This window comes from Polistes canadensis, unplaced genomic scaffold, assembly GCF_001313835.1.
Source record: "Polistes canadensis isolate GaletaPanama2010 unplaced genomic scaffold, ASM131383v1 scaffold_2, whole genome shotgun sequence".
Classification (NCBI taxonomy): domain Eukaryota; kingdom Metazoa; phylum Arthropoda; class Insecta; order Hymenoptera; family Vespidae; genus Polistes; species Polistes canadensis.
Genome location: NW_014569549.1, coordinates 548205 through 574178, shown reverse-complemented (window position 1 = coordinate 574178; position 25974 = coordinate 548205). Strand labels below are relative to the sequence as shown.

General features: G+C 27.6%; 9 protein-coding genes across 14 annotated transcripts; 5 read left to right on the top strand and 4 right to left on the bottom strand.

Annotated features, from left to right (window-relative positions):
* Nucleotides 1–2472: 2472 nt before the first annotated feature.
* On the bottom strand, nt 2473–4818 carry LOC106785326 (fibroblast growth factor receptor substrate 2). 2 transcript variants are annotated; one of them, XM_014745700.1, is made up of 5 exons: nt 4673–4818; nt 4064–4383; nt 3429–3832; nt 3097–3344; nt 2473–2862 (listed from the first exon to the last, which is right to left on the bottom strand). In XM_014745700.1, the coding sequence occupies exons 2-5, from the start codon at nt 4370–4372 to the stop codon at nt 2624–2626; spliced, it is 1200 nt and encodes a 399-aa protein (XP_014601186.1). In that variant the 5' UTR covers nt 4373–4383; nt 4673–4818; the 3' UTR covers nt 2473–2623. The 2 variants fall into 2 exon arrangements, with proteins under 2 accessions (XP_014601186.1, XP_014601176.1); XM_014745690.1 differs by having other exon boundaries at nt 2473–3344; nt 4673–4817.
* Nucleotides 4819–4897: 79 nt separating this feature from the next.
* On the top strand, nt 4898–6682 carry LOC106785335 (lipoyl synthase, mitochondrial). Its single transcript, XM_014745712.1, has 6 exons — nt 4898–5129; nt 5207–5518; nt 5586–5742; nt 5823–5880; nt 5962–6117; nt 6194–6682. Exons 1-6 carry the CDS (start codon nt 5067–5069, stop codon nt 6561–6563), a joined length of 1116 nt encoding a protein of 371 aa, XP_014601198.1. The 5' UTR covers nt 4898–5066; the 3' UTR covers nt 6564–6682.
* A 1-nt stretch (nt 6683) lies between these two features.
* Nucleotides 6684–8518, bottom strand: LOC106785342 (proteasome subunit alpha type-1). Its single transcript, XM_014745726.1, has 5 exons — nt 8385–8518; nt 7716–7966; nt 7469–7628; nt 7117–7326; nt 6684–7017 (listed from the first exon to the last, which is right to left on the bottom strand). Exons 1-5 carry the CDS (start codon nt 8385–8387, stop codon nt 6805–6807), a joined length of 837 nt encoding a protein of 278 aa, XP_014601212.1. The 5' UTR covers nt 8388–8518; the 3' UTR covers nt 6684–6804.
* A 288-nt stretch (nt 8519–8806) lies between these two features.
* On the top strand, nt 8807–9905 carry LOC106785598 (caltractin). The gene is made up of 2 exons (XM_014746214.1): nt 8807–9153; nt 9231–9905. The coding sequence occupies exons 1-2, from the start codon at nt 9151–9153 to the stop codon at nt 9738–9740; spliced, it is 513 nt and encodes a 170-aa protein (XP_014601700.1). The 5' UTR covers nt 8807–9150; the 3' UTR covers nt 9741–9905.
* Nucleotides 9728–12255, bottom strand: LOC106785577 (exosome complex component RRP43-like). 3 transcript variants are annotated; one of them, XM_014746187.1, is made up of 8 exons: nt 11895–12255; nt 11423–11593; nt 11232–11268; nt 11004–11141; nt 10629–10923; nt 10394–10514; nt 10193–10296; nt 9728–10098 (listed from the first exon to the last, which is right to left on the bottom strand). In XM_014746187.1, the coding sequence occupies exons 2-8, from the start codon at nt 11437–11439 to the stop codon at nt 9941–9943; spliced, it is 870 nt and encodes a 289-aa protein (XP_014601673.1). In that variant the 5' UTR covers nt 11440–11593; nt 11895–12255; the 3' UTR covers nt 9728–9940. The 3 variants fall into 3 exon arrangements, with proteins under 3 accessions (XP_014601673.1, XP_014601681.1, XP_014601689.1); XM_014746195.1 differs by having other exon boundaries at nt 11423–11572; XM_014746203.1 differs by having other exon boundaries at nt 12104–12255.
* Nucleotides 12256–14024: 1769 nt separating this feature from the next.
* LOC106784941 (signal peptidase complex subunit 3) lies at nt 14025–15547 on the top strand. The gene is made up of 5 exons (XM_014744974.1): nt 14025–14377; nt 14560–14633; nt 14957–15045; nt 15138–15241; nt 15311–15547. The coding sequence occupies exons 1-5, from the start codon at nt 14235–14237 to the stop codon at nt 15438–15440; spliced, it is 540 nt and encodes a 179-aa protein (XP_014600460.1). The 5' UTR covers nt 14025–14234; the 3' UTR covers nt 15441–15547.
* On the bottom strand, nt 15547–18510 carry LOC106784916 (zinc finger protein 330 homolog). 3 transcript variants are annotated; one of them, XM_014744939.1, is made up of 7 exons: nt 18424–18510; nt 17273–17467; nt 16990–17160; nt 16680–16911; nt 16450–16614; nt 16234–16311; nt 15547–16152 (listed from the first exon to the last, which is right to left on the bottom strand). In XM_014744939.1, exons 2-7 carry the CDS (start codon nt 17390–17392, stop codon nt 15995–15997), a joined length of 924 nt encoding a protein of 307 aa, XP_014600425.1. In that variant the 5' UTR covers nt 17393–17467; nt 18424–18510; the 3' UTR covers nt 15547–15994. The 3 variants fall into 3 exon arrangements, with proteins under 3 accessions (XP_014600425.1, XP_014600417.1, XP_014600434.1); XM_014744931.1 differs by lacking the exon at nt 18424–18510 and adding an exon at nt 18156–18243; XM_014744948.1 differs by lacking the exon at nt 18424–18510 and adding an exon at nt 17725–17743.
* LOC106784911 (polymerase delta-interacting protein 2) lies at nt 18269–20505 on the top strand. Its single transcript, XM_014744917.1, has 6 exons — nt 18269–18657; nt 18988–19143; nt 19228–19327; nt 19423–19764; nt 19866–20071; nt 20215–20505. The coding sequence occupies exons 1-6, from the start codon at nt 18560–18562 to the stop codon at nt 20324–20326; spliced, it is 1014 nt and encodes a 337-aa protein (XP_014600403.1). The 5' UTR covers nt 18269–18559; the 3' UTR covers nt 20327–20505.
* Nucleotides 20506–21014: 509 nt separating this feature from the next.
* LOC106784904 (bleomycin hydrolase) lies at nt 21015–25969 on the top strand. Its single transcript, XM_014744905.1, has 4 exons — nt 21015–21184; nt 24059–24372; nt 24453–25280; nt 25371–25969. Exons 1-4 carry the CDS (start codon nt 21175–21177, stop codon nt 25584–25586), a joined length of 1368 nt encoding a protein of 455 aa, XP_014600391.1. The 5' UTR covers nt 21015–21174; the 3' UTR covers nt 25587–25969.
* Nucleotides 25970–25974: the final 5 nt, after the last annotated feature.

Sequence of the window (25974 nt, the reverse complement as noted above, 5' to 3'; positions counted from 1 at the left end):
TACTACCCTAATATTCATGGTAACAATATTAAAAAAAAATTAATTGTTATTTTGAATCAAAATTAATATAATATAATATATAATATTATGGCAGTGAATGTGTTAATATCAAGTATTGATTTATTATATGTATAACATTCTTAATATTATAAAATAATTGCTTATATGTCTAACATAACATTTATAACAAGAAGCACTTGTAATAAAAGTATAAAACATATTAATATTAACTAATCCAATGAATATTTCATTTAAATATTAACTTATTTTATTGTTAGATATAAATCTAATGATCTCACTTATAATAACTGAAATGAACTGTTTGCATATTGGCATATAGTTTGTACATAGATATTTTTGGAAGGTACATGTTCATCAAATATGACCTTATTTCACACAGCATAAGAAAAATTAATAACAAACAATATTAGATGTCTTATGAGAAATTATAATGAGAAAACATATTCCTATTAATATAAATGCGTAATGAAATGTAGACATAAACATAATTTATGTTCCTAATGTCGATGATTGATATGATTTAATGAAATATGTTTCTACACGAGATTAAGATAAAATTATAAGTATAAAAAGAGTAAAAGTAAAAATTATAAATTACGGTATAACATTTTTTTTGGCATTTTAAAAGAAGAGAAATAATTACAAATTTAAATTTGTATAAAATTCTCCTGACTGTTATCAGTTGATTAAAAAGAACTCTTAAGGAAAATTTATTTAATTTAATTAAATATAGACTTCTAAATATAAATTTACATTGCTTCTAATTATCATATCGTGTAATTTGAAAACTCTTAATCCAATTTTTATTGGCATTTATTACTTGTAGGTATTCCTTAGGCCATTTTAATTACTGCAATTGCTACAAAATATTATATCTTATTATTAACCTTGTGCATTTTTTATATATGCCTCTCTCTCTCTTTCTCTTTCTTTCTCTCAGGCACAAATAATGTTTGACAGTTTATTTGAAGTGAGTGTCTTATGTTGCACAGGATAGTACTTAACTATAAAATTATCTATAGTTCTTTTAATACATTTATATCGTTGTAACAGATCTAATTAGATAAAAATAAGTCGAAGCTGGTGATCGACTGCTGCATAGGGATTCTGCTAGCGCAGAAGGTTAATATACTATGTGCTCTCTATTGGCGTTATAATTAATTTTAAAAATATTCAACTTCTGTTACTTTAAACATATTGACTTTTTGTTACTTTATATTCGGAGCTATTGAAAGATAAAATTTCCTTGCTTGCATCTTATCTGTTATATTTTTTGTATGTACATTTTCATTTGTATATACGCGTTATATTTAAAATAAGATATATAAATATTTTGTTGAAAAATAGATACATATACTAAATAATTAAAAGTTATTAAATAAATATTAATTAACAATGTCACATATAGATATACTTTTTTGCAATGATGTACTGCGCTAACATATTTACATAAATATTTTTAAGATCAACAGAAAATTGATTTGTATTTATTGATAAGCTAGAAATTATTTGCTTTATTTTTTGTAAAATTTTCAATTATGTTATTATTTTAATTGCCTCAAAATTTATCACGCGTACATACACATGTGATGTATAATTTATATTCTATGTTTTTTATCTTTTATCATATTTGTATATCACTCTTACAAATAATCTCAGATAAGATCTAATAAATTGCAAGAAACTCGGAGCTATCAATGTGGAAAATTGATCTAAACGAAATCTATTAAATAATCACGGAATTAGTATTATATTAGAATTTAGTTTATATTTTAATATATCAGCCTCGTGTTAATTTTAAAATATATATATACAAATAAACAAACAATATCTATATGCTTCATCTTCCAGTAGCTCCATATAGTATATTATAATATCTAATGTAAAAAATGGTTTTATGTGCAATGTTCTATAAACGTTGTTTAATTATTGTATAAAATTCTTTCCTTGAGATTTCCTTTCTCTAAGATTTATATTAGAGAAAACTACATCTTTTAAATGATATCATTTGTGAAACGAATTATTTTACAGGATGTTTGAGAATTTTCCGGCGAAACAATGTCAGCATATTTTATGCGTAAAAATAAGAAAACAATATAAGTATATGTCACGTAAAACTTTATTAAAAAGTTATTTAATAAAGTTTTATATGATCTCTATATTTATATAATATTTTTATACAATATTTTTTTCTTATTTTCGTGCATAAAATATACTAACGCCGTTTGATCAGATAAACCTTAGACACCTTATAGATATTTTTACATCAGAAATTGGAAATCTTACAACCGATATACATATAAAAATTAAAAACTATTAAAATAAAAATAAGTCTGTATTCATATAAAAGATTAATATAAAAAAATATAAATGAAATAAAATATTACATTATAAAAATCTTGAACTTAAAAAAATCTTACTAAATAATATATATTTATATATAAAGCTGCTTCCCTTAATCAATATTTTAAGACATTTTAAGAAGTGAGAAAAAAGCTACCAAATTATTATTTTATGAGAGATTAAAGATTTTATGCATATAATATGTAATGGTATGATTACATAAATAATCTGCTGTGAGTATAATAAAATAATGAATGTGTTACTCACTAATGGATGAACTGAGTCTGCAAGAAGCGGACAAGTCATTTATTGTGGAATTGTGGCGAGTCTTCCGAGAACCTTCATTATCATTTAAAAGATTAGGATTGACAGAATGACTGAGAGCAGCTGTTTTATTGAAATCTATTATAGCATATCCTTCTTGCGTTTTATTTGGTGACTCTGGAGGAGATGGGGTCAAATGTACCGCACCATCCAACGATGATTCATCTTTCCTATCTAAATCCAAAACAGCATAATTAACTTCCCTAATGGCAATACCTGTAGGCGTTGATGGTGGTAAAGATGATTTATCAGATATAGAAATCCCTGAAAACCTTTTCTTTAAACTTTCAATTTCAGCTGATTCTAAATTAGCATAACAGTGCCTCGATCCATCTTCCGGATCAGATTGTAAAACTGGTAATGATAGGGCATGTACCCTAATAGCAATGGAATCAGCTGGATCATTACCAGGATTTATATTCATGTATGGATGTTCCAAACCATTTGGTTCATTAATTTCTTCTACACACGTAGTTGGATCCAAAGTACTATGACTTGGTGAAAGTGAGCTAACTTCATTACTAATGTCCACGTTCATATAGGATACTGTTGAAGGTAACGATGGTTTATTGCTAGATGAAATATCCTGATTTTTAGCTACGGATGGCATTTCCCATGTGCCATTAGAAGGAGAGCTAGTTTTTAATGCACAGGATCTATAACGTAATATAAAAATTATACTAAACCATGGAGAAAAATATAAGATTTTGGTATAAAAATATATGTATATATATATACACCTCTGGGCCATTCTCCGAAGACTTTTATTATTATTATGTTCCATTTCCAATGGAATGGACAATATTTCTTCATTGATATAAAGTGAAGATGAATGCGAATGAGAAATAGTAGATGGTAATGGCGGTGGTGGCGGCGGTGGCGGTAGAATAGGTGGTGGAGATGGTGTACTTATAGTTTCTTGAGGTGACATAGGACCATTACTACTACCAACGCTACTTAGTCTTCCTATTCCATTTTGCTCATTATGAACAAATCTAGTGCCAATGCGGTTATTAAATCTAGTAGGTGTTGGATCTAAATAATTAGGTTCAAATGGTATTGTCGCTCTTGTTCCAGATGGAACTGTTTGAGCAGCAACTGGAAGCTCTCTTGATATTGTATCATCTATACTGTTATTACATACCTGTTAACAAATACGTAATGTGGGTTAAAAATATATAACATGACATATATATATATAAAGTGACACAAGGTTTACCGATCAAACTGTGATAGTTTTTAACTTGCGGTAATAAACTGAACTTCAAATAACATTTATTTCTTAGTTTCACCCGTAGAATATGTTTGTGCTGTTTGACTGGTAAACCTTGGAACATTTTGCATTATAAAAAAACTAAAAGAAAGAAATACATACTTGGATATGAGTTTGAACAAGATTAAATAAATGTCCTGCTTGACGGCATTTAAAAGCATAAATACCAGGCCCGGTAGAACATCTTCTACCTGATTCAAAACTAAAGATTTCAGCGTCATAACCATATCGTCTTAAACATTTTAATGGCCATTTGATAGACTGTTTATCACGTTGATATAAAATTATATCTGTATCTGTTATTTCTAAACGTCCTTGAGTAACACAATTACCGGAATCATCAACATTTATCACTTGAAATATATTTGGATATAGATCATTGATATCCGCACGACTATTGATACACCCCATCCTTTTTTATCCTGAAAACCATTAAATAAAATAATTTTTTATCTGACGTTTAAAAATACATTATATTTTTTATCATTTTTACTATTATATAAATAAATCATTTCTATAAAACATATTGTTTTCTTATCAGTGTTTGATTTTTTGATGGATAAAATTAAAATAAATCTTATAAATGTATAGTATATATATATTTAATTAGAAATAATTTATTTCTAAAAATTTCATTGAAATGATCAAAATTAATTGTTTTATTCGAACCCAATATTATTAATAAAATAAGAATAATATTTAATTACTCACCGAATACAACATATCCAAATAATAAATGTTTCACGATTAAAGACAATACACCCTATCACAAACAACACATTCTTATATGACAACTATAAACACCACTGTATACCATCTTTATCGGCTTGAAGTTGCTGCTCCTTCAAAAAATAAACTGTTGGGAGGCATGAAGTTGGATAAAATTATATCGATTTTAAAATCGATGAAGAAAAAGGTCGTGTTGTATTTAATAATGTTACCAATGTTCGGCCAATCAAATGGCATGATTCTTACGTCAATCACATCCATTGTATACTAACACATACATAATTTTAAGAAAATGATCAAAATAACCTAATTAATTTTTACTTATTTTTCAGTAAACAAATAATTGATTAAACAATTTTAAATTAAATTTATAAACATGTTGCGAACTGTTTATGTAACTAATTTCAAACCATTTGGTTTAAACAATTTTCATACTGCAGTAAGTTTTATTATTATTATTACATATATTATTTACATTAACAAACAAATCCTATTGAAATTAATTAATTGTAATAGTGTATAAAATGTGCTGAAAAAATAAATGAAACATTTTCTAAAAAATTGGAAAATGGTCCACAATTTGAGGATTTTATTGACAACAATTATATAGAATATGAAGGAAAATTAAAATTGGAGAAAGGAGAGAATACCAGATTGAAATTACCACCATGGCTTAAGACAGAGATACCTATGGGTAAAAATTATAGTAAAATCAAATCGCAATTGAGGCAGCTGCGTTTAAGTACAGTTTGTGAAGAAGCTCGTTGTCCTAACATTGGAGAATGTTGGGGCGGAGGAAGTCATGGTACTGCAACTGCTACTATTATGGTAACAAACTTAAAGTAACATAGTCTTATTTAATTGAATATATTGCAAAGAATGAAATGTCATTTAGTTAATGGGAGACACTTGTACTCGTGGCTGTCGATTTTGTTCCGTTAAAACATCTCGTGCACCACCACCATTAAATCCTGAAGAACCAGTTAATACAGCAACCGCAATAATAGATTGGAACTTAGATTATGTTGTTCTTACCTCTGTTGATAGAGACGGTTAGTTATAAAGCTTTAATGCATATTGATTTTGTAATAATATAAAACAAAAATATAATATCATATTACATTATTATCAGACTTAAGCGATGGTGGAGCAAAACATATAGCAATGACAGTAAAAGAGATTAAATCTAGGTAATTTATTTGAAACTTGTAAATACTTTGCTTCTTATCGTAATATACATTCATTAATTTATTTACATTTATTTATTGTAGAAGCGATATTTTTGTTGAATGTTTAGTACCGGATTTTAGAGGAAACAGAAATAGCATCGCAACTATCGTTTCTTCCAATCTGGATGTGTTTGCACATAATATTGAAACTGTGGAGAGATTAACACCATTTGTGAGAGATAGACGAGCTAATTATAAGTATATATCTTTATACTTATCTAGAAAAAGATATTTATGTTTGTAATTATAACATGTTGTTTCATATTTTTGTCAGGCAGTCCTTGGAAGTCCTAAAAATAGCTAAGGAATATAATGAAAATTTAATAACGAAATCATCGATCATGCTTGGATTGGGTGAAACCGATGATGAAGTAGAGCAAACGATGAAAAATCTAAGAGATGCTGGAGTAAATGCTTTAACATTAGGACAATACATGCAGCCTACAAAAAGACATTTAAAAGTAATAGAATACGTGACACCAAGTAAATTTAAATCATGGGAAAATATGGGAAAACAATTAGGATTCCTGTATACTGCAAGTGGTCCATTAGTGCGATCTTCATACAAAGCTGGCGAATTCTATTTAACAAATATTTTAAAAGATCGTCATCAACAAAAAGCCAAAACTCCTTCTGAACTATAAATAATGTTAATGTACCAATAAAATATGTAGTAGAAATAAATGTATAATATTATATATAAAAAATGATACAAATTTGTAATTCAAGATGTTTGTAATGTAATAAATCACCATGAAATGTCTTATGCCTTGATGATGAATAAGTATTTAACTCTCTTACATTAAATATTTAAAACACAAAACTTGAAAATAAAGTGACCATATTTTTTGTATGTAAGTTATAATATTTTTATTATATTTCAATTTAATCTGTTTCCATTGCAACAGCAACTTGTGGATCATGTGGACCCTCATCGGCAGGTGGATCTTGAGGTGGTCTACTATCATCTTCAACACTTGGCTCAATTGGTCTTCCTCTTTTATCATCTCCTTCTATTTGGCTTAAATAATCAGATGTTGCTGACTCATTTAAGACAGTAAACTCAGTCCCTTTACCCACAATTGCTATAGAAACGTTCTACGATAACAAAATTATATTTAGACATGCGTTATGTGATTCAATACTTATTGAAATATCTGTGCATTATTAATATTCTGTATTAATTTTGTTTCATACCTTAACCGATAAATCAACTTCGTTTGGCAGTGTATCACGTAATGCTCTAAGTCCATGCTTCACAAGTTCATCGAGATCGCATGACAAAAATTCATTAAGATGTTTTTCTAAATACGTTCGTGCACTCTGAGAACGAGATCCAATAGCCATTGCTTTACAATCAAAGTAATTAGCAGATGGACAAGTCTGATATATATGAGGACCTTGATCCTTTGGTATTGATAAATAAAATGAAATTTATTAGATATTCCATTGTTCATTTTATATAAATAAATAATCTTTTATGATTTATGCTAATGATATTATCAAATGTATTATACTAAATATTACACGTATTATTATTTCAACTTACATCATAGCCAGCTACTAACAATCCTACACCGTATGGTCGTCTATCGTATCTTTGTGTACAAGTTTGCATCTTGTTTCCCAATGCTGCTATTAAACGACTAACAGGGAGTACATCGTCATGAGAATATTTATAATTTAAACATTCAGTTCTCATATAACGGCTAGAATAAAATAGCATATGATATTAGATATAAATAATTTTGTAAAATGTTATACACATTGATAAGAAAATATTTTTAAAGAATAACCTTAATATTCTAGCATCAGCAGTAAGACCAGAAATAGTTATTCCCATATGTTTATCTATGGGAATAATCTTTTTCTGATGAGCGGAAAGTTCAGAGGATGCTCTTTTAAGTGCAATAAGAATAGCATGAGTCTTATTTTTAAGACCAACAGTTGCCGACCCTAACTTGACAGCTTCCATTGCATATTCCACTTGATGTAAGCGACCCTGTGGGCTCCACACAGTGACATCGCTGTCATACTGATTACGGAACTATAAAATATAGAAATGTAATATTAGTTTAAAGTTATGTTACTAAATGTACAAGTTTTCATAACTTTTATCACATTCAAACATTTTAAATAAGATATTATTTAATTGCTTTTTGGTGAAAATAAAACAATAATAATCTACAAATTATAAATGAGAAAAGATAGTGAAAATAATATATAACCTAAAAGAAATATTTATATAAATGAACAGAAAAATAGAAATAAAATGAAAATAAAATATTAATACTCTACAATAAAAATATTATTATTAATAAATTCAAATTACAAAATCATATCACATCAAACTACAAAATACAAATTTATACAGATTATATGCCAAATAATACTGTCATTAGTGACTAAAAAATTTAATAAAATAATTTATGTGAATTCATAATATAAAAAATTTATATAAATACCATTTTTTAATAATAAATGTGATAAGAAAAACACAATATACACAATAATAAATTAACAATCACTATTACTTGCAGAAAATACCACTTTGTAAATTAACTATTATACAGAAGTATAAAAATACTAGATTGCGTGTAGAGTTTATTTCGATATGCTATGCTATGTGCTGCCTCTACACTTCGTTCTGATTGGCTAAGAATCCAGAATTCTAATTAGTTGATTTCTTAATCAATTCAATATTGAAAATAGAAATATTTTTTAAAAATGAAATTATTTTTTAATTAAATAAATAAATTAAAATCAAGATTTTTGTTTACATACAAAATATCAGACATTTGATATGGATTTTGGATGGTTGTTCAATGCAATGGTTCCAAGCAATAATATTAGGTTGACCAATAACATAGTTTTTAAACATTACGCAGATGCATTATGGTTTTTGATAGAACTTAGAAAACTGACATATACACATATACCAGCAAGTTTAATTATATATTACATATTTATATATCAGACTTGATATGAGGAGATGATATGAAAACAAATGCAATTGTTAATTATAATTTTTTCTTTTTATCATATATTAAAATATGAAAGAATGAAATAATGACAAATTCAAGTATGTTTACACACATACTTATATACATAAAACGTTCATTGATTATACAGGAAATCTTAACTAAAAGTTTTGTTTTCCAAAACAAAAGCGAATTGTAGGTTGTTTCTTAAACGGTGATCAACAGTATAGTTAATATATTATTAATAATTATGGTTAGTATTATTTTTTATTTTTTATTGTGGATTATTTATTTTTTTTTAATATTAATATTTTGTATATTTTTGCATAGGCTTCAACTTCTAAAAAAAATAATTTTAGTTCGAGGCGAAAAGGTAGCTCAAAAATAGAATTAACAGAAGATGAAAAAGCTGACATTAAGGAAGCCTTTGATCTATTTGATCCAGATGGTACAGGCAAAATTGCAACTAAAGAACTTAAAGTAGCAATGAGAGCTCTCGGTTTTGAACCGAAGAAGGAAGAGTTAAAGAAACTTGTAGCCGATTATGATCCAGATTGTCTTGGAAAATTATCGTTTGAAGAATTCTTACGTATAATGTCTGTTAAAATGTTAGAAAAAGATCCAAAGGAGGAAGTTTTGAGAGCATTTCGTCTTTTTGATGACGATGAGACTGGGAAGATATCTTTCAAAAATTTGAAACGCGTTGCCAGAGAATTAGGTGAAAATCTCACTGATGAAGAGTTACAAGAAATGATTGATGAAGCGGACAAAGATGGTGATGGAGAAATTTCTCAAGATGAATTTATGCGAATCATGCGAAAAACCTGTTTATACAAATAGTTTATAATTTATTTTGATTGTTTTCATTTCTTATTAAAATATATTTCCAAAACTTTTAATTCTATTTACTTAATAAAATACAAATTTTAAAGTCTCCATTCTTAAAAAATTACGTATAATATATATATTCTGAAATAGGACCAAAATATATATGAAAATCATAAATACAAAAGAAAAATAATGTATAATTTATTAAATCTTCATTTACTTATTTCCATAGCATTTTCATCTAATATATTCGACTTATTTTTTACTACTGTTATCATAGCAGTATTTATCAATGATCGCACTAACTCGGCTCTTCGTTTAGATTTTTCTAAACTTTTTATAAATAAATCTTTTGATACTGGAATACCACCTGAACAAAAATTGTTGTCATCAATTAAAATTTCTACAATATTTTAAGTATAATTTTATATATTTGTAATGAAATATTTTAATAATACATGTACCTGGTTTATGCACACAACATATTGCTTCTTCGTCTGACACTATTATTAATTTTCCTAACGATAAGCTTTCTTCATCATCTGTTGGATCAGCAATTAAAAGTTGCCTATGATACAACCAAACTTTTATTTTTTGATCTAATTTATGATTTTTTCTAATAAACTATAGATGTTATAAGAATATATATATAGAAAAAAACATACCCATCAAAAATAGCAAAAGTTGTGCTAACAGGTATAGTTTTGATTTGTAATGAAATTCTATCTTCATGTTGTACACAAGTATTTCCGTTGAGTGGATCATAAGTTACTCGTGGTAAGGTTACTATAAAGTAAATAATAATAATAATAATAATAATAATAATGATATATTTTTTAATTATATATTGTTTGTCGATATCAGTTATTTCTCTAAAATTTATAAATGGATAAAACTTACAAGATTTAAGAGCACATGCTAATGCACCAGTACAGGCATCTACAACTGCACCGTCATAATTGATACACAAAAGATCACAATATAATACCCATACTAATTTATCTTCACAAATACACAAACTTCTAAGATCTATTGTAGCAGAATTAGTTAAAATATCTTCTACCAATTGAGAAATAACCTGAGCTTCTTCACTTGGTGGACCTGGACGAAATTTGGGAGAACATAATGGAGAAAGTTCAACATTGGGTATGATAAAACCTTTGTCAGGGGTTTCCGCTTTGGGTGCTGACAATTCCTATGTAATAAATATTTTAAATTTTGATAATTAGTCGTTTAGAATGATGTAATTTGAATATTTAATAAAGGTATATTTACAGCTTTGATACCACAAATTACTGTAGTATTTCCTATTTTAAATATCGCTGAACTATCAGCTTGAGTTATTGAAGATACATTAACGCTTATTGGACGAAAGGATAAAAATTGTCTTCCATCTGGTCTTATATTTTGGGCCTATAGTAAACAAAAATTTTATATATTAATTTATATGTAATATCAATACATTAACATAACATTATGATATATATTTATATATATATTTACCAGATGGTCATGTAGATATTTTACAGGATGAATTATTCTGAAAATATATGAACAATTAAGATCTATAATATAATTAATTATTATCAATTAAAATAATAATATATAAAATATATTTTAAAAAGATCATGATTTTTAGGTTAAAATTCCTATACTTTGAAAAGTCAATTTAGGGTAAAGGTTAATATACAAACTTGTATTGAGAATCCATTATTTTCTATTTATAATTCATTTAAGTTATAACGAACACGTTCAAAGTAAGATCTTTTATTGTCTAATCACCACGTTGTTCCACGGAAAATTTCTTGGCTTATAAAAAACACACTGTCCACTAACTTCAGCAACTATTTTGGACAAAATATGCACTATTAAAGAAAAAAAAATCATACTAATATTAATGTCATGCATACATTTATATATTTAAAATAAAAATTAATGACTTACTAATATATAATAAATTACAGCAATAAAAAGTAACATTATCATGCAAAAATTCAAAAAATTGATATATTTTCTTCTTATTTAAATCGAAGTATGGTAACATTATAACAACATAAATTTATTAGGAAATAATACAATAAAATATTATTTATTGAATTAATCTAACGTAAAAATAAACTGAATTTCCATAATGTTTTATTCATGAAGTTTGTAATAGAAACTCACTACAAATGAGAAGGTTGTTGTAATATCGCACAAATACGCGGTTGATGCACAAACGTAAAAAGGAAGTTTAGACGAAGAAAGATACAAAAAATGAATGTAAGAGTAACGTGTTTTGTTTAAAAACGTCAGAGCACGTGAGTTAACGGTTAAGGAAACGAACAGAGATTAATAACCCTAGTCGTCTTGTTTAGATTTCCTAGACTACCTACAAATTTTCATTATCGGCGCCCCACTTGTGGTTATGTTTACCATATCTTAAAGGTAAACTAGTCGATAAGTTTTACGTATACTAGTTTACTCGGTCAAAGAATACAGAAGTAGCACAAAAAAGTTGGCATAGAACCGCAACAGAAAAAAAAAATAAATAAATACTCTTAATTGCTCACGCATTGCTCAATGAAAATCAATATAATTGCTCACTTTATTAATTAATTATTTAATTAGTTATTAATAATTGAAAAATCAAAAATACCCTATTCTTTGATAGTAAATGATAGTATATGATATATTCTCTTTGATAGCATAAAATAGTATACTTTTATTGTAATAAAATTTTAAATAAATATATCTAATTTTGAATGTATAAACATGTGTGTGTGCCTTCAGAAATGCATTTATGCGTATATTTTAAAATGAAGCAATTTCAGACACTCAAATAAAAAACAATCCAGAAGGTTTGATGATAAATCCAACGATGATCACCTGTAACAAGAAGAAAACTATATTAGTCATACAGACAAAAGTGATACAATAGCGTGACATATAAATCGTCCAATTCGCAGATGCACTTTTCAATTGAATTCTATATTTATTTTGAAGAAATCTCTATATTAGTCGTTGCAATGAAATTAAATTTAAACGCGTGATTTTACATTTACATAAAATAAATAAAAATAAAGAAATAGGAAAAGTAAAAATACTAAGTTACAAAAAAAAATAATATCTATTAATTATTGTGAAATACTTTTAAACTACATTATACACAGAAAAGAAAAATTGTAAATTTAATAAAATACGATTACAGTGAAAAATTTTAAAGACGAAAAAGAAAAGAGAAATTACTGTAATATTTACCGAACGTTATTTAAGCTTGAAAATTTAATAATACGAAAATTATAATATTTTTCTCTCTAATTAAACACATATGCATCTTTTAGACGATATAGACACGAATTTGGTGTCCCAAGGAGATGGAATGGTCCATCATCTCCAATTACAATTACAAATTAATGACGAGCAAAAAAGTAATATAATAAAATATAAAATATGACTAGAGAGCTATTTTTGAAAAGTTCGAACTTGCTGTTGAACTTTTGAAAATAACTCCATAGCGTCAATAGTAGTTGCCCTCTTCAGCCACATTTAAGTGGGGGGGCCTCTTCGGCATAATGCTTCTTCTTTCTTCATGCCCTAAACGCTGCTGTGAGGCTTTTTCTAAGCGCATTTTATAATACATTTGCTGAAAAATCGCAGCCCAAAGAAATCCATAAGTCGTACAGTTACATTTACTCGAATGCCTCAACAGATATTTGATCTAATCGATGAACCTATTATTAACACTTTGCATTTAAAAAATTAAATAATATCAAATGAAAGCAGAAACTTTGTAATACATCTTATGGTCTTACTTTTTTACTCGACCACTTTTATCTTTTATCTTTATTCTACTTTGTATTTACTATACATATATAACAAATGAAGTATTCATTAGAAATTACTAAAGAGCAAAGCGTTAATATACTTAATATTAAGTAAGTATCCAACGTATTCAGCTATCTTCACTTTCTCGTAAAAAAATTAATTTTTAAGAAAACGCAAAGACTTTTGAATCGTTCGATACTGATTTATATCTCGCGGTACAGAGTATCAGCAATATATGAAAAAAATAAGAGAAATATTTAAATAATAAATGAATCTAAAGTTGCTTTAAAGTTGCATTCTAAAATATACGCATAAATGCATTTCTGAAGGCACACACACATGTTTATACATTAAAAATTAAATATATTTATTTAAAATTTTACTACAATAAAAGTATTATATTTATACTATCAAAGAATACACTATCTTTTTATAGTATTGTACCGTCATCGCGTTAAGTACCTACCATCGCCCACTAGTGTTCCCGGTAGTAACTAAGATGAATGTGGTTAGATAAAAAAGGGTCTTGTTAACTTCTATGTATTTCTGTATTCTTTGAGTTGGTGCTGACGTTGAAATTCACAGAAGAATGATTTTGGTTAGAATTTGTAGATGTATAACTTAACAGTTTTCAGATAACCTTAATTGATATATAATTAAATGAACTTTAGTTTATATTGAAGATTTTAAAACCAAAAAATGCATACGGTTTTGACACGTGGAAATGCTATTCTAGCATATACGTTAAGCGTATCGGCTTGTCTTACATTTTGTTGTTTCCTTTCAACTGTTTTTATAGATTATAGAGCAAATGCATCCTTAAATACAGTCAAAGTAGTCGTGTAAGTATTTCATTTGGATTTTATATTTATATTATTTATAATAAATTATTTTATATTATCACAATATTATTTGACATTATATATACTGTCATTTCAAACAATATGGTGCAATTTTTTTTTTATTCGTGTATCATATTATATAGTATGTAATCAATAATTGTTAAGATACATTTATTTTACAGAAAAAATATGCCAGATTATAGTGCTTCAAAGGTGAAAAATGATCTCGGTTATTTGATATTTGACCTTCAAACTGATATCCTTTTTATACAATACTTGCATATTCCTAAATATTTCATATATATTTTTATATCAATAGTTTCTAATTAGATTTAACCCTTTACATTTAAAGGCCCCCAGCCAGAACTATTTTTATTTAATAATTTTGTTAATAAATAATTTCCAGTTTATACATAATGATAAAAACAAATCATAATAACTTCATTTATTTTTATAAGAGATTGCAAATTAAATCTTTCTGGGAAAGTTGGGTAATCATTATTTGAGTAGAAGAAACCTTTGAGTGTAATGGGTTATTAAAATTTTGTATGTAATATGATTTCCTTATAAAATATATACATCTCACTCCGTTGTTTAACTGGAATGTTAAACAATTATTCTTATATCTTACGGCAGAATATCAAACAAGCAATAATGATTTTAATCAGGTATGAGTTTTTTCAGTTTGTTATATGATTAGCTTATAAAATCTATCGAAAGATTTTTATAATCTTGAAATTGATTAATTTTGTAACCTCAGGTAGTTTTATGGGACAAAATAGTTCTGCGTGGAGACAATGCCGTTCTAGATTTTAAAAATATGAACACTAAATATTATTTCTGGGATGATGGTAACGGTTTGAGGTAATTATTTTTTCATTGATATTTTATTTTGTAAATTTATTATTTTACTTACAAATTAATCGTTTTTAGAGGTAACAAAAACGTAACATTAACATTATCTTGGAATATAATACCGAATGCAGGATTATTGCCAAGCATTAATGCCATTGGTGCACATACTTTTGCATTCCCGTCAGAATATACGTCATTACGTGTATAATGTATGATTTTTCAATTGCTATTGGAAAATATATATTAATAATTTTATAACAAGTTGTAATTATTACATGTAAAATCAACATATAATAAATAAGGTTGTACAATAATTGATACTTCTTATGTCTCTTTATTTTGTGATAGAAAAAGAAATTATTCGATTACACGTGTTTATTATATCTGACACAAATGTTGTTTTAAATCTAGCCCAGGATATATCAGATTAATATTATCTTTTCTAAATTAGAATTATATTATTCTGCATCAAATTATTATCATTTGAAAATCTGCATCATACTGTATATATTATCTTGCATGTTACTGCAACATTAAATTCTTCCAAATGTTCAATTCAGTTATATATATATATATCAAAAGATTTGACTTATTAGTTTTCATTAAACTTCACTATTGCAAAATGATAATATTGACATTTCTCAAATTAGTTTTTATTTATATGATTCTGTTTTTATAGTATTATTAATAAAGTAATTTTAAATTTGCATACTTTTTTATTTATTTTTCACACGTGAAGTTCACTTTATTGCTTAATGGTTTTTATATTTCTTTGCTCATTTTATCGTTATCCTTTACTTCGTCTTCACTAGAAGATTCATCTTCTTGTTCATCTTCTTCATCTTCTTCATCGTCTTCATCATCATTTTCATCCTCATCTTCTTCATCATCATTAGCGATATAATATTCTGAATTGTTACCTTTTTGAAAATATAAATTAAAAAATTTAATTGAAATATTACATTGATTTAAAATTATAAAAACTATAGCATTCATTTTACCGTAACCATTGTAATCATTTTCTTCGTCTGAATCATATGGTCCAGCCTGAGTTTGTCTACCAAATTTATGACTTCTCGCTAAATATAAAAAATATGGAGCATTTAAAAATTTGAATTGTATGTAAGAGATTATTAAAAAAAATAAAACGAAAGTATGAATTTTGCTGTTCATTTTTTATAGAAATTAAGAATCTCGTTCATGATTAAAATACTTACTGGACATACTAAGATCCTTAGTTTGTGATGTTTCATATCCACATTTGGGACAAGGTATAGGTTTATTCTTTTCATACTTAAATCCTTTCCTACGTACGTGATCTTCGCAATAACATGTTTTACATCTAAGACACGAATATTGTCCTAAACGATTACACGACTTACCTGAAAATATTACGAAATGTGTTAACGTCATTTTCAAAATTATACAAAAATTATCAAACTCTCACATTTGAAACTTTCAGCTTCTAATACTTGACATGATGCTTGATGTTCAAATTGATCATCTTCGCACAGGAAACAATTACAGAAAGAACAACGGAATATTCTTCCACCATGATCCCAAACTCCTCTTTCACATTCTTGACAAACGGCATCCATCAATGGGCAAGTACATGCATGCGATGTTAAGCAACGTCTTCCATGACAAACCCAGGCTTCACAATGATCGCATATAGCTCCCTTTATAAGGAAAATATATTTCATTTTAATTTTGTTTTTCCCAATGTAACAAACAGTAAACTTTTTGTTTATACTTACAACCATGCCCAGACCTGTAGTAAATATACCAGGATGTCTTACTACACAATCTCCTGTTTTTAACATACATTTGACTTTGCCACAATGTGCACACATAGGCAAACGTTGCACATTTTGACAAAAATAACAGAAGGCACGACTTTTCTGTTTTTTATTGCACTTGTCACATTCCTATAAATAAAATCACATAATCATTTAAATGGAATAAATATTTAACAAATATATTGTAAGAAATGATCTTAGAATGAAAATCCAGTTATCTCAATTTAAATCTAATATTTACCATAACTGAATTACATGGTAGCTTTGCTATGTCTATTTGCTCCTTAGCAGTTCTAATTTTTTTTTGTCTTAATTTTTGCTTTTCAGCTTTTCTTCTCTGACCTGTTTTTTTTTTGGGCATATTAATATTTCGATGGAAAATAAGTTCTAGGTTATAGTTTCTTCTTCCAATTTAATCACTGATGATCATTGACGTCTGTAATAAATCAAGTTATACAATTTTCTTTTCCAAATTGATTTATATAAATATAAGAAGAAAAAGAATTGGAAAAGATTTAAATTAAAATATTTTATAGTATGTATGTTAAATTTGATACTTTTTTCTCACTAATTCTAATCTAAAATTAAAAATATTAGTAAATTAAAACAATAAAACTAGAACAAAGTTTTTAAAATTAATTAATTAATATAAAATATTTAGTAAATATTGTATTCAAATATTTTTAATTACACCGTAAAATGGAGCAATAACAATTATATGATTAATAAAAGCAAAGAGAATTCTGTCAATGAAGGGAAGTCAAAATTTAAAAGGAAGTATATTTGAACAGATGTAATTATTTGTGTTAGATCACGTGCTTTATCTATTACATTTTTTGTCACGAGTTGTTGGCATAAGATTTTATTCATATTAAAACAAGACTATCTGTTTTTTTTTTTAAAAAGCAATTAATTTTAAATCTTTTAGTTGCATATAAAAAAAATTGTGAAATAATGAAAATCTGTCAAAATTTTCATTCAAAGTTTTGATTATTGCCTATTACATTTGCATCATTGTTTATGGCTTTTAAAAGCTACAATGCATTAAACGAGAGAGAATACATAATTAGATATGATATTTTTTATTATATATTATTATCTTTAATATAATCATAAATGCTTACGGTACAAAGAATAACCTCTCACTACTCAAACGCGGTTCTTTTTTGGGTTGGCTACACGCGCGCCATCTAAAATGTCCTATGCCTTTAGCAGTGTTCTCACTACAAGACAATTCAGATTGATTCAAATCGATTCGTTATTGTTTAGATCAGATTTACTACGAAAAATACGATTCACTATCTCTGTTTACAATATTTTTCTTTTTCTATCATGGACAAATAGTCACGTAAATACATATGAAATATACATATATAAAAACATATAACCTACCACTCTTCAACATATTCAGTCAAACTCAGTAGAAATGCCAGAGAAATTAGATTGCTATTTTTTGACACTCGAACAAGAGGAATAAATCCTTCTTATAAAAATCGAGTAACAGTCGTTTAAAAAAGAAGTAAGAAAGATGGATCTTTTCTCACGAAATTTCATTGCTTGTAATTTAAAACACTTTCTTTTGAATTCAACGAAAATATTCAACGTGCAACAAACAAGAAGTATCAGGTACGAAGTACGCAGTCTGTAAAATGTGCGTTTTAAGAAAATATTTTTTTTGAAATATTTGAAAATATCAACTACTATATAATCTATACGAATGTATTTTAAAAAAAGCGTGAGTTTTTATTAACGTGAAATAGTTTTTATTGCTTTATATTTATTAGATAAGATTGCAAAAGTTTATAGGTTATAAAGCATGTATAATTATATATATGTGTGTGTGCCACAATATTTATGGTTAAGTTGTATTATGAAATGACAAAAGTAGATGATAAAAAATAAATGAGTATGATAGTTGTCAATAGAAAAATCATTTGACAGGAATGAATATTTCAGATTAGCCGAGGTTGGAAAACTTGAAACTCCTAAGTTACAAGGAAAATACGATACAGGTCAGTTGATCTTGCATAGAGTTTTTGGTTACCGTGGAATCATTTTATTTCCTTGGCTGGCAAGAGTATATGACAGGGATATACCGAATATTAAAGAAGAGTACGTTATATATAATTGTACATACCTGATAGCTATAAAATTAGTATATCTCAAGAGAGACATTTAAATTATTTTCCTTTGAAGAGACAGCGATGAGAATTTCAATAGTGTTGGTAAGGAAGTCAAAGGAAGGACTCACACGTTTTATCAGGTTCTAATAGATCAAAGAGATTGTCCATACATAGTATGTAAGATAATATATTGTTTATACATATTCGTTATCATATTTATTACAAATATATACATACAAATTTTTGTAATTTTTAAAATAATTCATAGCGTGCTCAAACCGAAGCAGTAACATTTTTGGGTAATCACGAAAGCAGCCGCAGTTTGTATGCAATACCAGGTTTAGATTACGTTGCTCATGAAGATATTTTGCCGTATACTACCAACGAGAAAACTGCTTTGCAACATGAACTCTTTGATAAATTTCTGACTTATGATGCAGAAAGAGATCCATGTTTTGTTGCTCAAGAGACATTGAAGGCTTGGCAGAAAAAGAATCATCCGTGGTTAGAATTGTCTGACGTTCATAAGGAAACAACTGAGAATATTCGTATTACTGTGATACCATTTTATATGGGTTGTAGAGAAAATCAAGCTGCATCCGTTTATTGGGTACATTATATTTTTTTAAGAATCATAGATGATATATCATTTATATAAACTATATTATATATGTATATTTTAATTATAATATTTATTTCTCTTTTGTATAGTGGCGATATTGTATTCGTTTGGAAAATTTAGGAGATTTGAGTGTACAATTAAGAGAAAGGCATTGGAGAATATTTAGTCTTTCTGGTACCTTAGAAACTGTAAGAGGAAGAGGGGTCGTAGGACAGGAGCCTGTATTATCAAAAACTTTGCCTGCATTTCAATATAGTAGTCATGTCAGTTTACAAGCTCCGAGTGGTCACATGTGGTATGTCATTCATATACTTTTATTTGGGCTATTCACAGCCCATAGAAATTAACTTCGCTTTTATCAGTTTTCTTTACTTTTGATTTCGTGGTGTCAATCGATTTGGCAAATAAGTGACCTAAATATTTGACACTTTATTTCAGGGGAACATTCAGAATGGAAAGAGAAGATGGATATGCATTCGATTGTAGAATACCACCTTTTTCATTAGAATCAAAAACAGAAGAAACACCTATACCAGACGTAGAGACATAATATCTTTGTGAAACAATTTAGAAACATCCACAAACTTTCGTATTTTTCGTTTTGTCAGGAAAAGCTTTCTCTATCCTATGGTATGGTAGTTATCTAAATTTAAAATTACTTTATTATACATCTTTTATGCTTTTTAGTTTCATTAAACTGTATATATTAATTAAAATATGCTTTTCACATTTTTTAGTAGTAGATTATAAATATAACGATTTTATAGTGACGTTTCTTATTTTATAAATAAAAACAATGTATAGTATTTCTACCGTAATATAACTAATTAAATTATATATATATATATAAATATAATATTATATGAAATATTATACAAAAAAATTTATAAGTAATATTAAATAATATAACTAAATTTCATAATATATATACGACGAGATTACATCTATAAAAATAGTATTGGCTGCATTAAAATACGAGACTGCTATTGGTCGATGAGAAAACAGTCCATCCTCGTGATTAGTTAAAATATTAATGTACTATTTAAACTATACTTTTACCAACAAAATAATTAGTATTCACTTAAAAGTATTTTAAATAAAATTATTGTTTAAAATTGACATTTATGTTTATAAATATCTAATTATCATTCTTTGTAATGTCAGTAACGGAGAATTAAATTAATGCGCATGTGCAGATGTGTATCAGGCATGCGTAGTAGAGGATTCTGTTGAATGTACAAGAAGAAATGATGATACTTTCTTTGCCTATCGACCACATGCAATAAGAGCGGTATGCCCCCTGTTTGTGGACACGATATACTAACATAGAACTCTGTGGCGACGCCTAAATCCATTACACGGACCATTACGGGAGTGGAGAGAAGATAGATCAGCATTATGGTTGTTTGTAAGTTAAATTATTGCTTATTTTGGCAAAGATATTATTGGTGAAAAACCTTATCTTAGATTATTCGACATTTAATAGTAATTCCATTTAATTTCCTTTTTCTTTTCTTTTTTTGTATTAAATATTTTTTATATATATATTTTAGGAATATCAGTTCGCAGAATGTCGTAAATATTTAACAAGATTATTTGACAAAATACGAACAATGAACATATTGGAAAACAAATTTATTGGAATTTGTATCCGCCATTTCATATTTCTTTGACTGATTCGCACTAAATTTCGTTCGACAAGATGTCATAAAGAAGCTTTCTTACAATGAAAATAATTTAATTCCATTTTATTCTTTTTCTTTTATTTTTTTTTTTTAAATTTATTCCCATTTTATTTTGCAAGCGTAAAAAAGTAGACGTTCATGATAAAATTTTTGTCGTTAATACAGATAGCCGTTAGAGAAAATTTTTTATCTCCAGATTAAACAGTCTTGTATTATTTCCTTGCTTATTTTTATCAATAGTATTTATAGTATACACAAAATACGCAAGCATTTAATTTTTGATACATACACACATACGCGTGTGCGTGTGTGTGTGTTTTTGTAAAAGAATAAATAAATTCCCGGAGTATTTTGAAAGTACAACAATTCTCTTTGTCATTTGGTAAAAATACATTTTTACGCGTTAGGGTCTGAAATACATGATAAACGGTGATAAGCCTATTTATGGGATATACATTTTTTTTCATTTTGTTTTTTAAATTAGTTTACCTTGTTTTTATTTTTATTTTTTTTTGACATTTTTACCATCATTATATTTTATTTATTTATTTTTTTTTATTACTCGTGTTAATTAATTTCTTTTGTTTTGTTTAACGCGTATCTAATTTGCTTTCACAAAATAAATTTTAAGAGTTTTAAAAATAAAGCAGAGAAATGGTTTTATATATAGACGAATATTTTTTTGTCGAAGTTTTTTTTTTAGGCTTTCGCCGCGTCTCAGGGGGTTTGTTGGATTGAACAAACGGCGCGGGGTATTCTGAAACGTTTAAAAATGGTTTACACATGGTGACGATTTAAAAATAATATATCGAAAGTATATGAGTCGAAAAAAAAATGTCAAACACGATAAAACCGTAAAAAGAGGGACGATGCAACCGGTGGGGGGGGAAATTAAAAACTATCCAACAGTTTGCAAGATATTTTTAAGGGGGTATCCTGGTCTAGAAATTTGAAAAAATCGATTTGTTTTCATATTTTCAAAGCTTAATCCTTTAAGAATGTGTCTTTAAGACTATTTTTCAAAATTCAAATTGTTTTCGGAGATATAGCTGTTTTTTAGTGACGCGGTATTTAAACCGGCTTGGCCGGAACAAATCAAACAAAAGACATTAGGGACTATCTTGTGATCGTTCCTCGTAAAACCTTTTGTGCCTTTATATATATGTTGAAATACAATAACCGAAGGTAATTTTTATGAATTTTGAAATAATCTTTTATATTTAGTGTTCAGTTAGATCCAGTTGTTAACAGTTGAATTCTAACCTTCAATTCACATGGACGCGTGTTCTGAGTGAAATAAAAATATAAAAATATTTTGAGTTGTAATTTTAAGTTTTTAAAGTAAAATGGATCGAAAATCCTCGAGGGAAAAGATTACGCGTCCGGATCGATAAAAAAAAGCGATTCCACGACAATAGATTCACGACAAAGCAAAAAAGTAGTTTTACGAGTGTATCAGCAGCAGAATTGAGTAAGTCAAGCGATGAAGAAGTGATTATTGAAAATAATTACGGCTACTGTATTTTGGAGTTTTTCACGGTTTTTACAGCGATTTCTTCTTTAGTTTTGTGTACTACATGCAGGAAAGAGATTAAATTTTCTCGAACAGCTCATCGTGGACTAGGTTTTAAAATTGCATTACAATGCAGTTGCGAAAGTATACAATATATACTATCGTGTCCATTCGTCAATAAATCTTTTGAAGTAAATCGAAGAATGGTATTTGTTATGCGGCTTTTGGGAGTTGGAAGGGAAGGGATAAATATCTTCTGCAGTATGATGGATATTTGTCAAAGAATATTAATGAGTACATACTACAGCTGTCTCGAAAACGTGTATATTTATGACCTCATTATTTCCAAAGTTGTTGATGAAGAAAAAGATTTAAAAGCTGTTATTTTATTTTTATCATAGCAATAAAAAAAATATATATGTGTATGCATATCGGATGGCGCGCGTAAACAAAAGCAAATCCTAAGTTCAATGCACCAACCCAAAAATAAATGTTCTTGATCTTTTATTTTTATTTCAAGAGATCACAGATTTAAGGTTTTTTTTTACAGTATATTACAATTTATATTATTATATATTCGTTTAATTCGTATTATCATATTTTAACGTATATGATATTGTTTAAAAGATTGCAGTAGTTTTAATTAAATAGAATAATAGAATATTGTTGCAATTCTAAATTGAATTGAATAGAATATTGTTGCGATGTCATGCAAGACCTTTTAAAGAATCTACAAAGGAGCACATATCTTACACATGTGTAATGATTTCCTTTTTTTCAAATTACTGAACAGAATACAACCATTGTCATGTCCCCTAAGATCTTTTATTTATTATTTAATTTTGTATTCATGCTAATTATTTATTGTTTTTTTTTTTGGACAAACATTGTATTGAAGTATCTCGCAAATAATGGGCCCCCAGAGTATTTCGATCAAAGATTATTTAATAAAGAATACAATAGCATTACCGAATGCTACGTATTCATAAAGCATATTATCTTTATTATCTTAATATAATATTTGTTTTCTTTCGTACTATCTAATCTTCATTATGATTAAAACAAGAATATCTTTTCTCAACAGCATCTGTCTTAACGCCGGAGGTACTGAGCCAGTTCCGTTCGAAATTTTATGCAGATACTCGAAACGTACAAGCACAAAATGTTTGTACGAAGACAAATCCTATCGAAGCTTGTATATCGAGAAAAGTTTTGGAAGAAACTCAACATGTCTTCACTCATAAAATCGATACCGAAGGCAAACCTATGACGAATCAGAAAAATTCCGGACGATGTTGGATATTCGCAACTTTAAATGTTATCAGAACTGTTTTTATGAAGCAATATAATTTGGATGAATTTGAATTTAGCCAAGCTTATCTTTTCTTCTGGGATAAGGTTTACAAAATATTCATTTTGTTTCTATTAAATATCATTTATAATTGTATTATATTATTGAAATAGTTTATTTATTACAGATAGAAAGATGCAATTACTTTTTGCATAATATCGTTAAAACCGCGAAACGTGGCGAATCGGTGGAAGGAAGATTGGTATCATTTTTATTGCACGATCCTACTTGCGACGGAGGTCAATGGGATATGATAGTCAATCTCATAAATCGTTATGGTGTTATCCCGAAGCCATGCTTTCCAGATTCATACAGTTGCGAAGCTAGCGTCCGCATGAACAGTCTGTTGAAGAGTAAACTGAGAGAATATTCCAAAGTTCTAAGAGGCTTAGTTGCTAATGGTGCTTCTGATAAAGAATTAGAAGACCAAATAATGAAACAGATGATTGTAATTTATAGAATAATTGGAATTTGCGTTGGTATTCCATCGGAAACAATAACATGGGAATATTACGATAAATCCAAAAACTATAGTTGCATCGGACCAATAACGCCTATCGAATTTTATGAAAAATATGTTAAACCATATTATAATGTCAATGATAAAGTGTGTCTTGTCACTGATCCAAGACCATCCAATCCTTATGGAAAACTTTATACGGTAGATTGTTTAGGAAACGTTGTGGAAGGAAGATCAACACTTTATAATAATCAGCCACCAGAGTTATTAATGAAATTATGCGCAGAAAGTATAAAACAAAATGAGCCGGTATGGTTCGGGTGCGACGTCAACAAACGATTAATAGGCAAACAGGGTATTCATGACATTAGAGCCTATGACTTTGAATTGATGTTTGGAACTGATGTACAGATAGGCCTTTCAAAGGCAGATAGATTACTTTATGGGGATTCTATGATGATACACGCGATGGTGTTTACAGCTGTATCTATCGATGTAAGTTTTTTACATATATATATTATTAGAACAATAATTGTGGTGTTAGAATATAAACTAACGAGTATATATATTTGTATTGATTTTTAGAATGAAAGTAAAATAAAAAAGTTCAGAGTAGAAAATTCATGGGGAGAAGATCACGGTCAGAAAGGTTACCACGTTTTAACAGCGGAATGGTTCTCAGAGTTTGTCTTTGAAGCTGTTGTAGATAAAAAATTTGTACCTGCTGACGTATTAGCTGTATTCGAGCAGGAACCTGTTACATTACCGGCATGGGATCCAATGGGTACTCTTGCTCAGTGATGAACAATAGTCCTTGTGAAAGAAGTGATCTAAGGACAGTAAAAATAGAATCTGAATGGATCATAAGTCAGTTAAATAAAAAAAAGAGAGATCAGGGAGTTTTAGTTACCATTGAATGTTCTTCTTAAGCTTATTATTATCATCGCGTCAGCTGTATTATTAAAATATTTCTTACTTTATTTTTTAATTATCTTGAAAAATCGGACAAAATCAACAAAAATAAAGAGAGTCATCCTATTTCACGGATATGTTTCAAATTGTAGGTAAAAAAATTATTTTTTATTATTACTATTATTTTTTCTATGTACAAAGCAATATTATGTAATAGTAATCTAAGATGCCTTTATAACAACAAACATGAAAAAAAATATATAAAACTTTCTGGGAA